We start from the raw sequence: 11590 nt of genomic DNA, 5'->3' as shown, positions 1-11590 counted from the left end.
CTCCATTGTCTATATTTCCCTTTCCATCCCCATGGTTCTTTAGTGAAAATTATAACCCAAGAACATATAGATCTGTTAAAATGTTCCCATTCTCACTTTACATATTGGGAATCCCTAGGTACCATGCAATAATCTCATCAAATAATTCAAGCAAATGTTGGTGACATTGAGCTGAAGCCAAAGTTCAAGAAATCGTACCAAGAGTTTTGGTTACAGAAAGAAATTTCTGATCACTATCCTGCACTATGGGCAGTGGTTAAGAAGCTCCTTGTTGCATTTCCAACATCATATTTGGTGGAACATGGCTTCAGTGTGGTCTCCAAGCAAAGAAAATGACTCCAGATTACTGAATGTGGTGATTTAAGACTCCTGCTAAGTGACTTAAAAGCAGACATTGGGAAACTGGTATCACTTCATCAAGCCCATCCATCACATTAAGAATTTACTGAACAGTGAAGTAGTTCCTAAATTTTGCTAAGTTTACTAAGTTACTAGTTACTAAGGTTCTTGATTTAATGACAATCAGACTTTGAAAACCTGGTATCACTGGATCATGTTCAACAATTTTGTTGAATTAACATTAACTACAAAGGTTTTTAAATTGGATTTTGAATAAATGTGCAATTAATTGTTACAGTTTTGAATTTTACTGTTACTATCTTTATTCCTTCATGCAAACCACGCAGTCACGTGACTCCCCCAGCCACGCCCATCAAGCCACGCCCACAGAACCGGTCGTAAAAAAATTTGAATTCCACCACTGGGTGGGGGGGGGGCACTGAGGATCAGTTTGTAGCACCAAGGGGGGCGGTGGGCTGAAAAAGTTTGGGAACCACTGCTTTACAGTGACATGGAACAAGATACTCCAACAACCAGATGAGTCTGGGAAGGTTCTCCAGGTGACATCTGACACGTTCCTGCTGGTTGTCCCCTTCATCTGGCCTTTGGATGCAAGGAAGCTTGTCCAAATATATCAGACCACATTTCCCATCAACCCAGCCAACCTGTCATGTTGGCTATACATGTGCGGTGCTGCTGGGTTGCGAAAACTGCCTCCAACTGGATCATAGAGCAGATGTTCTGCATTAAACACAAACATTCTTTCTGTGTAAACACTTGGGCTGGGAACATAAAAACAAGTCAGTAAGAAACCATCAACCACAGCTATGGGTTTACTTCCCACTCAAAGGCATTCGCTTCTGGGGGGAAAAAGTCTATTTTTATTTTAGCACACTTTAGCAACATTATCCCCAGAGACCAAAGCAAGGAGGCCGTTTTCCAGACGATAGGAAAACCCAAGGCTGAAAGTCACTCGGCCACACCTCCAAGCCCTGGTTCTCCCTTCGTCCAGAAGTTGCTTTGACTTGCCCTCCGTGTGCCCAACAGCCGGGTCTGTTCACTTCACACGCGCGCCTAAACCTCTGCCTCATCCCCACACCCAGTTCCACCGGTTGAGCGGCATCCGCGCTCTCTCCAAACCGCGGGGAACTTCCTGGCTTTCTGGCAGGGGGCGGGCGCTTTGCTTTCGTGCTTTTGGGGTTGCCTTTCCCCACGCCTTGGCACCTCGCCCCCTTATTGTCTTTCCCGCCTTCGGTTCCCCCTCCACCTCTTCTTGACCCTCCAGCCGAACCTGAGTCCTCCCTTTCCTCCCTCCCTTACTCTCTCTCTCTCTCCCCCCGGTTGCTTTCCTGCGCCTGTGGTGAGCACAGCGGGGCCCCATCCTGACAGGGAGTGACAAGCCAGGAGATTTTTGCCCTCCGTCTCCGAACTTCTCTAATATTTAACTTGGCGCTGCTGACGCCCAGCGTATCCGGGCAGGGAGGGAGGGAGGGAGAGCCTGAGGAAAAGGCGCCCGCCGCTGCTGTTTCTTCCTCTTTTTACACATTGATTTCCCTGGAAGCCAAAGAACCGGCAGGAACTTCCCGCAATGAAGGTCAGTAAGTTTGTTTCGCCCCTCACGTCTAGCTTAGCAGCGGCTGTTCACGCGCGGAAAACTGCGGAGAAAGTCCTTCTAGGTGCTTCCTTGCGCGAAGGCAAAGAAGGGCGACTCGGTGGCGCTCGCCTCTCAGCTCGAGGTGTCCCGTGGCTTTTGGCCAAGGGGGAAAAACTTCGCCGCTTTCTGGGTTGTTGCACTATTTAAGGCGCCCCACCATTCAAACGTTTAGCCTGCTGCACACATGGCGGTATCGCTTCTGAAGAAGGCGGTTTTGCTGTCAGCCCGTGGAACATTGCACTGCTGAACAACACTTAAGCGGATAGCCTCTCTTCCCTTCAACAGAGCCTCCCAGCTGTATCTTTACAAAGGCAACCAAACGTCAATCAGTAGCAAAGTTCTTAACCGGGTGTGTGCGTGTGTGTGAAACTCCTGTGGCCCAAATCGATTTTGACAAACAGGTTAAAAAAACGCAGGAGTGCTTTTCTCTTGCTTTGAGACTAAAAACAAGTTTGGAGTTCAATTTTGTGCCCGCCCTTGGGTAGTTGCAAGCCACATACTCCAGTCACCTTTGGCAGGAGACAGCGGCCACAGAAATACTCCTGCTCTGTGTTGTTTGTTCACAGCATTCAGAAGTATATTTCTTATTTAAACAAGAGACATAGACCATACTACAAAAAAAGAGGGTTGATTGATTTGCATACCTATAGTGTGAAGATGAAACCTGTAGGATTGCAGCATAGATGTTCTCATAGTAGACAAATGGGGAGCTAACCTTATGAAATCAACACACAGGTCCAGTCAAGGATCTGCACTATCGAATGGGAGTTACCAGGTTAAAAGGATTGTAGGTAAAATCCAATGTAATCCTTGTGGAGGAGTTGCTAGAATAACTGTCTAACTCTTGAGATTCTACCACCCCTTAGAGAAATAAATTTCATATTATAATCCCACTGTTTATATCTTGATAAGAGTGCTACATGGCAGTTTGTTTGTATTAAACGAGTAATCAAAGGAGAGGGGAAATCAAATAGCTAAAATCTGTTGGTAATGAATATGGTCAATTTGGGGCAGTAGTTACGGAAAGAATTCTAAGGAACTAAAAGTTCTAAATCTGCCTCGGTGTGAAGCCAGCTGGATGACCATTGACCAGTGATTTATCTTAGTCCACTGAAGAAGGCAGTGATAAACTACTGTTTGGAAATCTTGCCCAAAAAACAATAAGGACTTGTCCATATACACTGGACAAGAAACTGATTCAAAGGAAGTAATAATAATAACAATAAATATAACTGGAGAACAATCCTGATGATTGGTGAGGGTGATTTTTTAAAACATGGCAAGGCCTGTTGATAATCTAGCTGTATTTATCTTTATTCTCCATGAAAAACAAGCTCTCTCCCCCCCCCCCCCATCTATTCTTTGAATATTCTGGCTTCAAGGCTAATTTTATCAAAAATGATTGGTAGGATGATTGAAGGCAATTTTTATTCACAGATGCTTTTCAAATGCATAAAATCTAATTAGTACTGTGAATTCAAATAATATTTTAACATAAAATTAAAATAAACCACTCAACTGAGAGACAAGAAACCTGTATAATGTGCAGATGAGGGTTACTACTTTGTAATGTCATGGTTGTGAATTAGATAAATGAAATTCCCAGAATTTTTGAAACTTATCAGGAAAAGTGCTGTTTTGTTTTCTGGGGGGGGGGGGGAATGGAATTTTGGAGGGAAAATTGAATTTAGTTTTAGTACCCTTTATGAATATAGGGACACAGTGGCTCAGTGGCTAAGATGCTGAACTTGTGGATTAGAATGGTCAGCAGTTTGGCGGTTTGAATCCCTAGCGCAGCATAACAGAGTGAGCTCCCGTTACTTGTCCCAGCTTCTGCCAACCTAGCAATTCGAAAACACGTAAAAATGCAAATAGAAAAATAGGGACCACTTTGGTGGGAAGTGTGCCTTCAGCACTTAATCATTCTGGCCACATGACCTCAGAGATGTCTTTGTGACAGCACTGGCTCTTCATCTTTGAAACGGAGATGAGCACCACCCCCTAGAGTTAGGAATGACTGGCACATATGTATGAGGGGTACCTTTACCTTATGAATATATAGTTATTTGGTTACCTATGAAATGCATGACAGATGGTCTGGTTTGTTTATAAACGTATGTTTGATGTACAGTGTAAAATTGAAAAATATGGTTTAGTCACCCAATAAATATAAATTTATTTTTTGAATATAGTTTTAAAAGTTTTTAATATCTGTTACAACTTGTATTACAAAATGGTATATTGTAAGAAATATAGTACTGTATCTCTTTTACGCCTTTGTAGGGAAAGGAAGCTAGTTCAGAGTACTGAAAATACAGGAAACCACCAATGTTGCAGAAAAAGAGAATTGTGCATTCTGGACATATATCAAAAGTATTTTGATACAGACCAAAAAACCTCATTTTGCCACATGAAATATTTTCTAACCAGCTTTCTTTTTCTGAACATGAGGTGATATACTTTCCAACAGTTTCTAGTTTTTCTGATCCTTTATTTTTAATATTACAGTAGACTTCTTAGAACTGTCTTGTCTTGATGCAGGCTTTTCTACTCTTTCACATGTTAAGTTAGTTAAACCCAGAAATAGTGCATCTTCAAAAAGACCTCCAAGGAAAAAATTAAAGAAAAACATTTGAAAGTGTTTCATAATTTATTTTCTTTTGTGATGAGGAAGGCCTTGGGAGAAAATATATATAAATTTTCCCTCAGGCCTCTCTATGCCTCACACATTTACCTCATTTCAATAATATGGAATATCATAACGTTACAATCCTGGGTTTTCCAGTAAAAATAAATGGAGAGAGATTTGGGGTAGTTTAAAGTAGGGGTCTGGCTGAGTAGCTTTGGGAGTTGAAGTCCACAAGTCTTAAAGTTGCCATGGTTGGAGACCCTTGGTTTAAAGGACAACGTTCCTACAAGCACACAATTAAATTACAGAATTCGTGGTAAATGTGGATAGCTTTTGAAGGGAATTACTTAAACTCAAGGAAGATAAAACTTATCAGTGGTTGCTATCCATGCTAACGTAGTAGGTATGTTTTTCTGGATCACCACTGTAGCAGCATTCCTCATATCAATACTTCTGCTAATGCAATTCTCTGAAGAATCATTGTTGGAAATAGGATGTTGTAGTAAATAAGCCCTTGGCTTCATCAAGAAGATATTTCCAAGTTTCTAACGTACATTTAACTTCTTCAATTGTTTCTTTCCAGACGATAGTGAAGTGCTTATTAGGGCTTCTTGCACTTGGAGTTATCATTACAGCCATAGTTGTTCCAGTAGTTTTGCTGACAAGGGAAGGTAAGTTTAATCATTACTTCCTATTTTGGTATTGTAAGCAATTTTTGAAACTCATTTTCTAAAGCCTTCTGCCAGAGCCTCTTTACCTAAAACAGAACAAATAATAATAATATATGATGTTATATAAAACAAGGTTGTACAAACTTTGAAAATAAAATATTTTTTTCCTGAAATAATTCAAATAATTCAGCATCTCCCTGCTACTTATTAAAGCAGCCTACTTTTTTAGTTTCTGTGTAAATCTGAAAAGGGGCAGCTATTTCAATAAATCATTGGATGTAATGCTACTCCTTTAAAATTATTTATATAATTTTTTGCAATATATTTTTAAATAATATAAGAAATAAGAAAATCAGGTATTAACAGAGAAATGCAGGAGGATAAGGAACAAATCTGACACAAAATTAAGACATTCTGAACATAATAAGAAACGAACACTATTATGAGATATTTCATATCCATTTTCTGGTCAAAATTCATGTATACCTGTTAAACATAATAGTTGGATTAAATTGTTTTTATAACCATAATGCCAGGTGCAAAGTTTAATCTAAAAATTCTTGGTTAACACTATATTAATCATTGAAAGAAAACAATAAATAGTAGATAATTCATTTTACCAATACGGTATTATAAATTATATATTAAAATATGAGCTGTAAACCTCAAATATCTCATGGTAAATTTGTTGAATAAGATTGCAGTTCAAGAATAGATTCCAATTAAAATTAAATTCTCATTGGATTTGCTTTTTCAATACAAAATTATTCTGGACACTGAAGGCATAGCAGCACAATTTAATTAATCATTTTTCTGAAAAGCTTTTTTCAATAAAAGGCATATAAAATCTAAGCAGCTGTGCTTATATTAATAGTTTAGATTTAAACAAACTCTTTTTGGGTCCTTGAGTCAGTTTTTTTAAAAAATGTATTAAAGATTATACTTGCAATAGTAAAATTAATTTAAATTGAAAGACAGAAAGAGAAAGAAAGAGAGAGAGAGAGAGAAAAGAAAGAAAGAATAAAAATGCAGAGGAAAAAAGGCATAGAAGAAGGTAGAAAGTAAAGAAAGTAAATATAAATTATAAATATAAAAATATAAATATAAAAATATCATAAAGAATTTCAGTTGGAGAGATCCAGGAGAACAGCCTTTTCTGTTGTGGCCCCCATCCTTTGGAACATCTTTACCAGAGGTGAGATATACTTCCACCCTTCCGTTCTTTCAGAAGGGCCTTAAAGCTGCATTTAATTAAAATCTTTAGTTCCCTCTAGCATCCAATTTTTAAAATTGCTTATCTCCATTATGTCTTAGAAAAAATTCAGATCAAGTCCACTTTCCCATGGGAAAAAAATATGATTATTTCCCAAATTTTATTCCAATTTAATCCATGTATAACTTTCTAAAATCCAAATTTTAATTCGCTTTTTGCTGCGGTTTTTTTTTACAGAAAAATAATTTCTTAAGCTTGCAGTTAAATATTTTTTTCATTAAGGATTGAAAGCAGACTCACCCAGTGTTTTCAGATTTCTCTATTCAAAGATCTCTAACAACTGAAAAGTAGCTTATACAAAATTTCCAAAAGTGATTAGAAAAATGATTAGAAAAGAATTTAGCGTGTTTTTAAAGGCACTGATTATAATCAGAACAAGATAGTTATTTCCTCAACTCCCAGAAATGCTATGTCTGCTGGAGACCACTGTTTTACAGTCTCCTGGTGAGGAACAACTGTCTGGAGCACTTGTGGGCAATCTCACATCCTTTCTTTGTCTAGAAAGATTCAAAGAATCGATCTATTCACTAGCTGTTTTTTCTTTGCCACATTTGTCACCTTCATTTCAGTCTTCCATTTCCTTCTCCAGGAGTCCCACACTGGAATCAATTTTTGTCTCCTAGCAAACTACCTCATCTAGTCTCTGATGTTTTTTTTTTTTTGGCAAGGTTTTTCGGTAGTGGTTTGTCATTGTCTTCTTCTTCCTAGGGCTGAAAGAAAGTGAGTAGCCAAAGTCACCCAACTGTCTTTTGTGTCGGAGGCAGAACTATAACTCTCAGTCTCCTTGGTTCTAGCCTTAACCACTACCCCAAGTTGGCTTCCAGATAATTGCATTACATTTAGTATAGTTATACATTAAGATGCTCTATATCAGGGGTGTCAAACTCCAGGTCCGGGGGCCTGATCTGGCCACGGGATGCTTAGATCTCGCCCATGGGGCCGCCCTGGAAACATTGAAGGACTGTCCCATGGTGCTTCTTCCAGCAGAAATGGAGCTTGGGAGGGCCACGGGTGGCCCTTCCAAGCTCCGTTTTTACTGGCAGAGGGTTGCAGGAGTCCATCGCAGGTGAAAACAGAGCTCGGGAGCCCATTTTTGCTGGCAGAGCACTCAGGCCACCACAGGTGCTCCCAACACGAGTGACATTGAGTTGGCCATGCCCACCCCAGCCCCCAAGGTTAAACGCAACCCTGATGCGGCCCTCAATGAAATCGAGTTTGACACCCCTGCTCTATGCTTAAACTGGAAAGAGGCCAAAATTCAGGCTCAGTTGTTCAGAAATTTTGCTCTGAGCATATAGGGTTTGGAGAGCCAGATTGGTCTAATGGTTAACTCACCTCAAGGTTTATTGTTGGGGAAAATAGGAGGAAGGTATTAAATATTTTTACTGACTTTAGTTATTTGTAAAAATAATAAAGGTGGGATTCAGTTGAATAAATTATGTTAAAAATGAATCCACTTGTAGCATAAATTTGGTCTCATTTCTATTATATCCGATGAAATTACTGTATGCTTTAGCTTAAATCAGTTCAATAACTATTTAGTAGAATTTGTATAACATTACACTTATTAAACGTGAAATCCTAAATGAATTTGGGGTCAATGAACACTCACAGTTCCTGTGTGTTTTAGAATTTATTATCTTTGTGAGTTTTAGAATGTATCGTTCATGAGAATGTGTGGATCTGCAAAGGAATCAGTAAAACAATTGCAACTGTTGTCAGTGAAACAGCTTCTTCTTACAGAGTGGAGCCTTCTTTTTTGGGGTTTTACATATGAAACTGTAACAGAAACTTGGCATATAGAAAAAAGAGGAAGTTTTCTCTATATAGAAAAATAACCTTTTCACCAGGAACAGTTACACTGCCTTATTTCAATGTTTGAACAATGACTTAATTCTTCTTGTAGTGGATGAATATTTCTATATAAAGTGTAAAGTATAATAACACTCAAAATTATGCTGTGGGCGTGATCTAAATATACAGTTTACTGAAGCATATTATTCCAGTTAATAGTTACATAATTCTGTGATTACAGGAATGTTGTCGTTCTCTTACAGTTCACACACTTCACACTTAGACTTATATACCACTTCACAGTGCTTTACAGCCCTCTTTAAGCTGTTTACAGAGTCATCCCCCTAACCCTTAACAATCTGGGTCTTCATTTTACCAACCTCAGAAGGATGGAATGCTGAGTCAACCTTGAGCCAGTGAGAATCAAACTGCCAAACTGCAGTCAGTTGGCAGTCAGTAGAAGTAGCCTACAGTACTGCATTCTAACCACTGTGCCACCACAGCTCTTAATGATAGTTTGTTCATGTTGGCATCAACAAATTTAAATTACATTCTTTCTGGAAAATTCAGAGTGCCTAATTTTTTAAAAAAGGAATCCAGTATATCACTAACTAAATTCCAGAAATCGTTCTTTTAAAGACAAAGCAAATTGTGTTAATGAAAAGGTTATATTCAAAAATAGAAATATGTTAAATTATAGTCTTTTAAAGAAAAATAGTAAATGCAGATATTTTTAGGAAATTGTAGGAAATGTAGTGAACTATTTTTTAAAATATAATTCTATAATCTTGTATATTGGCTGCAACTTTAAGTATGCAGCAAACTGCATTTCTAAAAGATAAATCAGTATCCTGATTCAAGCAATAGAGCTAAGATACAAGTTTGTTATTTTTATAAGTAACTCAAGGGAGTGAACATACCTAACACTCCTTCCTCCTATTTTCCCTGCAACAACAAGGTTGTTGATGTGAGGTGAGTTAGGCTGAGGGAGAGGGACTGGCCTAAAACACACAGCCAGCCTTCATGAATAAGAATGGACTGGTCTGGAACTCCCAGTGTCCTGGTTTCTGACCTTCTATTTATTTCTTAAATAAAAATTAAAATTTCTGTTTATTTTTTATCCTGCCTTTATTATTTTTATAAATAACTCAAGGCAGCAAACCTAACTAATATTCCTTCCTCCTTAAGTGTGTTAGTCAGAAACTAGACTTCTTTTGATTTTTGGCTACTACGGAGTAATAACACCTTTTCTCCTTCCCTATTATTCCTAGTAAGACTGTTTCTCCCTATAGTAAAGTCTCTCTTTTTTTGCACTTTAAACAGAGTTTTATCTCCTTATATATTTTAGATAGCCTCATTCAGTACAATAACATACCATTCAGTGTTACAAACTAATGTAGCATATTGCGCACCATTAGTTCTCTCTGACTATTTCATGAGAGAGATGTTATTCCATTTGTACATAGTGAATCTAGAGAATTCAGATAATTCCCCATAGTAGTTAAAATCAAAAGTCCGAGTTTGTTTCCTTTTTTTAATTGGTCTGTTGCGTATCCTTTTTGAAGCCACACATGATTAAAACCAGAGCTACTCTTTTTATTTTCAGTTGGCTAGTCCTTTTTTAAAATTCTGTGAGCATGTGAAACTACTTTTTACAAATAATTTTAAATTATTTGTAATAATTGTATATTAGCTTGTGGTGGGGGTGCAATGGCTCAGCAGTTAAAAAGCTGAGCTTGTCAGCTGGAAAGCTGGCAGCCAGGTTTCAAGATCTGAGGGCCGCATAATGGGAAAAGTCTTGCCCCAGCTTCTGCCCGCCTAGCAAGTTGAAAGCATCAAAATGCTACTAAATAAATTGGTACCACTTTGCTGGGAAGGTAACAGTGTTCATGTTTCACCACAAGCTCTGCCCTGTGGCATGATTTCATGCTGGCCACATGCCCACAGAAACTTTTTCAGACAACACCCTCAGCTAAGAAATTAAGATGAGTACCAGAGTACTAGAGTACTAGAGTCAGACATGGCTGGATAAGGGAAACCTTTACCTTCACTGATATCATGTAGTAAGGCCTTTTGGAGAATATGGACCTTATCTTGTTTACCATATATCTAATGTCTCAATAAAAGTCTAATAAAATCTCTTATCTGAAAAGCTAGAAACTTTGACAATGGATAATTTATTAGACTTTTATTGAGATACTAAAGTTGAACTTTGGACTTTTATTATGCTTGTTTTTCAATGACTGGTGACTCCTGGGGTTTCTCAATGCATTTGTGATCAGAATGACTTCTGATTAGAAGGAAAGGAAGTAAAGATTCGGGTGATGGTACATGCTACTGATAGTCTGCTAGTGACAGAATCACCCGAGCTGTATGGTAATTGATTGGAATATGTCAAGGACAGAGCACTGAGAGTTCAGTCTCATATCTCTCCTGTTTCCTTCCACCTTCCCCAGCATTACAGGTAGCCCTTGACGTATGACTGTTTGTTTAATGACAGTTCAAAATTACAGTGATCTAAAAAAAAGACTTAGGACCCATCCTTGAAGTTATAACATATTGTATTACTTCTCCTGTTATCTGATTGCAATTTGGTTATTCCATTTACAATGGTTGCAACATTGTGCAGTCATGTGATCATGATTTCTGACCTTCCAGCTGGCTTCTGACAAGCAAAGCCAATTGGAGAAGCCAGATTCACTTAATGACCATGATTAATCAATGGCCATGGTAAAAATAGTAATAAAATCAGGTCCAACTTGCTTAACAACTTAGCGTCACTTAGTAACTGAAATTCTATTGTGGTCTTAAGCTAAGGACTACTTTTAGAGCCTTTTTCATAGAAAATATAGATAGGGTTACAATTGATTATGCCAATAAGTCATGGACTTTGTTATCTATACATGATACTTTGAATTTATAGGCAACTTTATTTCTCATGTCTACAGCTGACTTCCTCACACTTTTTTTTCTGCAATACCTATTTGTTTTGTTAAATTCTTTCTTGTCCTTTTAATAGAATTGGATTTTATTTTTTTAAAAAAGTACTATAAGCTGAGAATTAAAAATATAAAAGAAAGGCAGAATGCAATACTGCAATTTTTATTTTATGCATGCATAAATAACATGGTACAACAAAAGCTATTATTAGATCCATACAATCGATAAAGCTGCTAATTTTTAGCAAAGCCTCTCATAGGAAATTGAGTGAAAAGCCACCTTCAGATTGA

General features: G+C 37.8%; 1 protein-coding gene across 1 annotated transcript in view; it reads left to right on the top strand.

Annotated features, from left to right (window-relative positions):
- Positions 1-1685: 1685 nt before the first annotated feature.
- Positions 1686-11590, top strand: part of DPP4 (dipeptidyl peptidase 4) — a 69020-nt gene continuing 59115 nt past the window's right edge. Inside the window, exons 1-2 of the mRNA XM_081936333.1 lie at positions 1686-1933; positions 5206-5293. Of these exons, the coding sequence (XP_081792459.1) occupies positions 1928-1933; positions 5206-5293 (94 nt within the window). The 5' untranslated portion in view covers positions 1686-1927. The remainder of the gene's footprint in view (positions 1934-5205; positions 5294-11590) is intronic.

This window comes from Natrix helvetica, assembly GCF_964273705.1.
Source record: "Natrix helvetica genome assembly, chromosome: 1".
NCBI classification, from domain to species: Eukaryota; Metazoa; Chordata; class Lepidosauria; order Squamata; family Natricidae; genus Natrix; species Natrix helvetica.
This window is presented reverse-complemented; position numbering and strand designations above follow the sequence as displayed.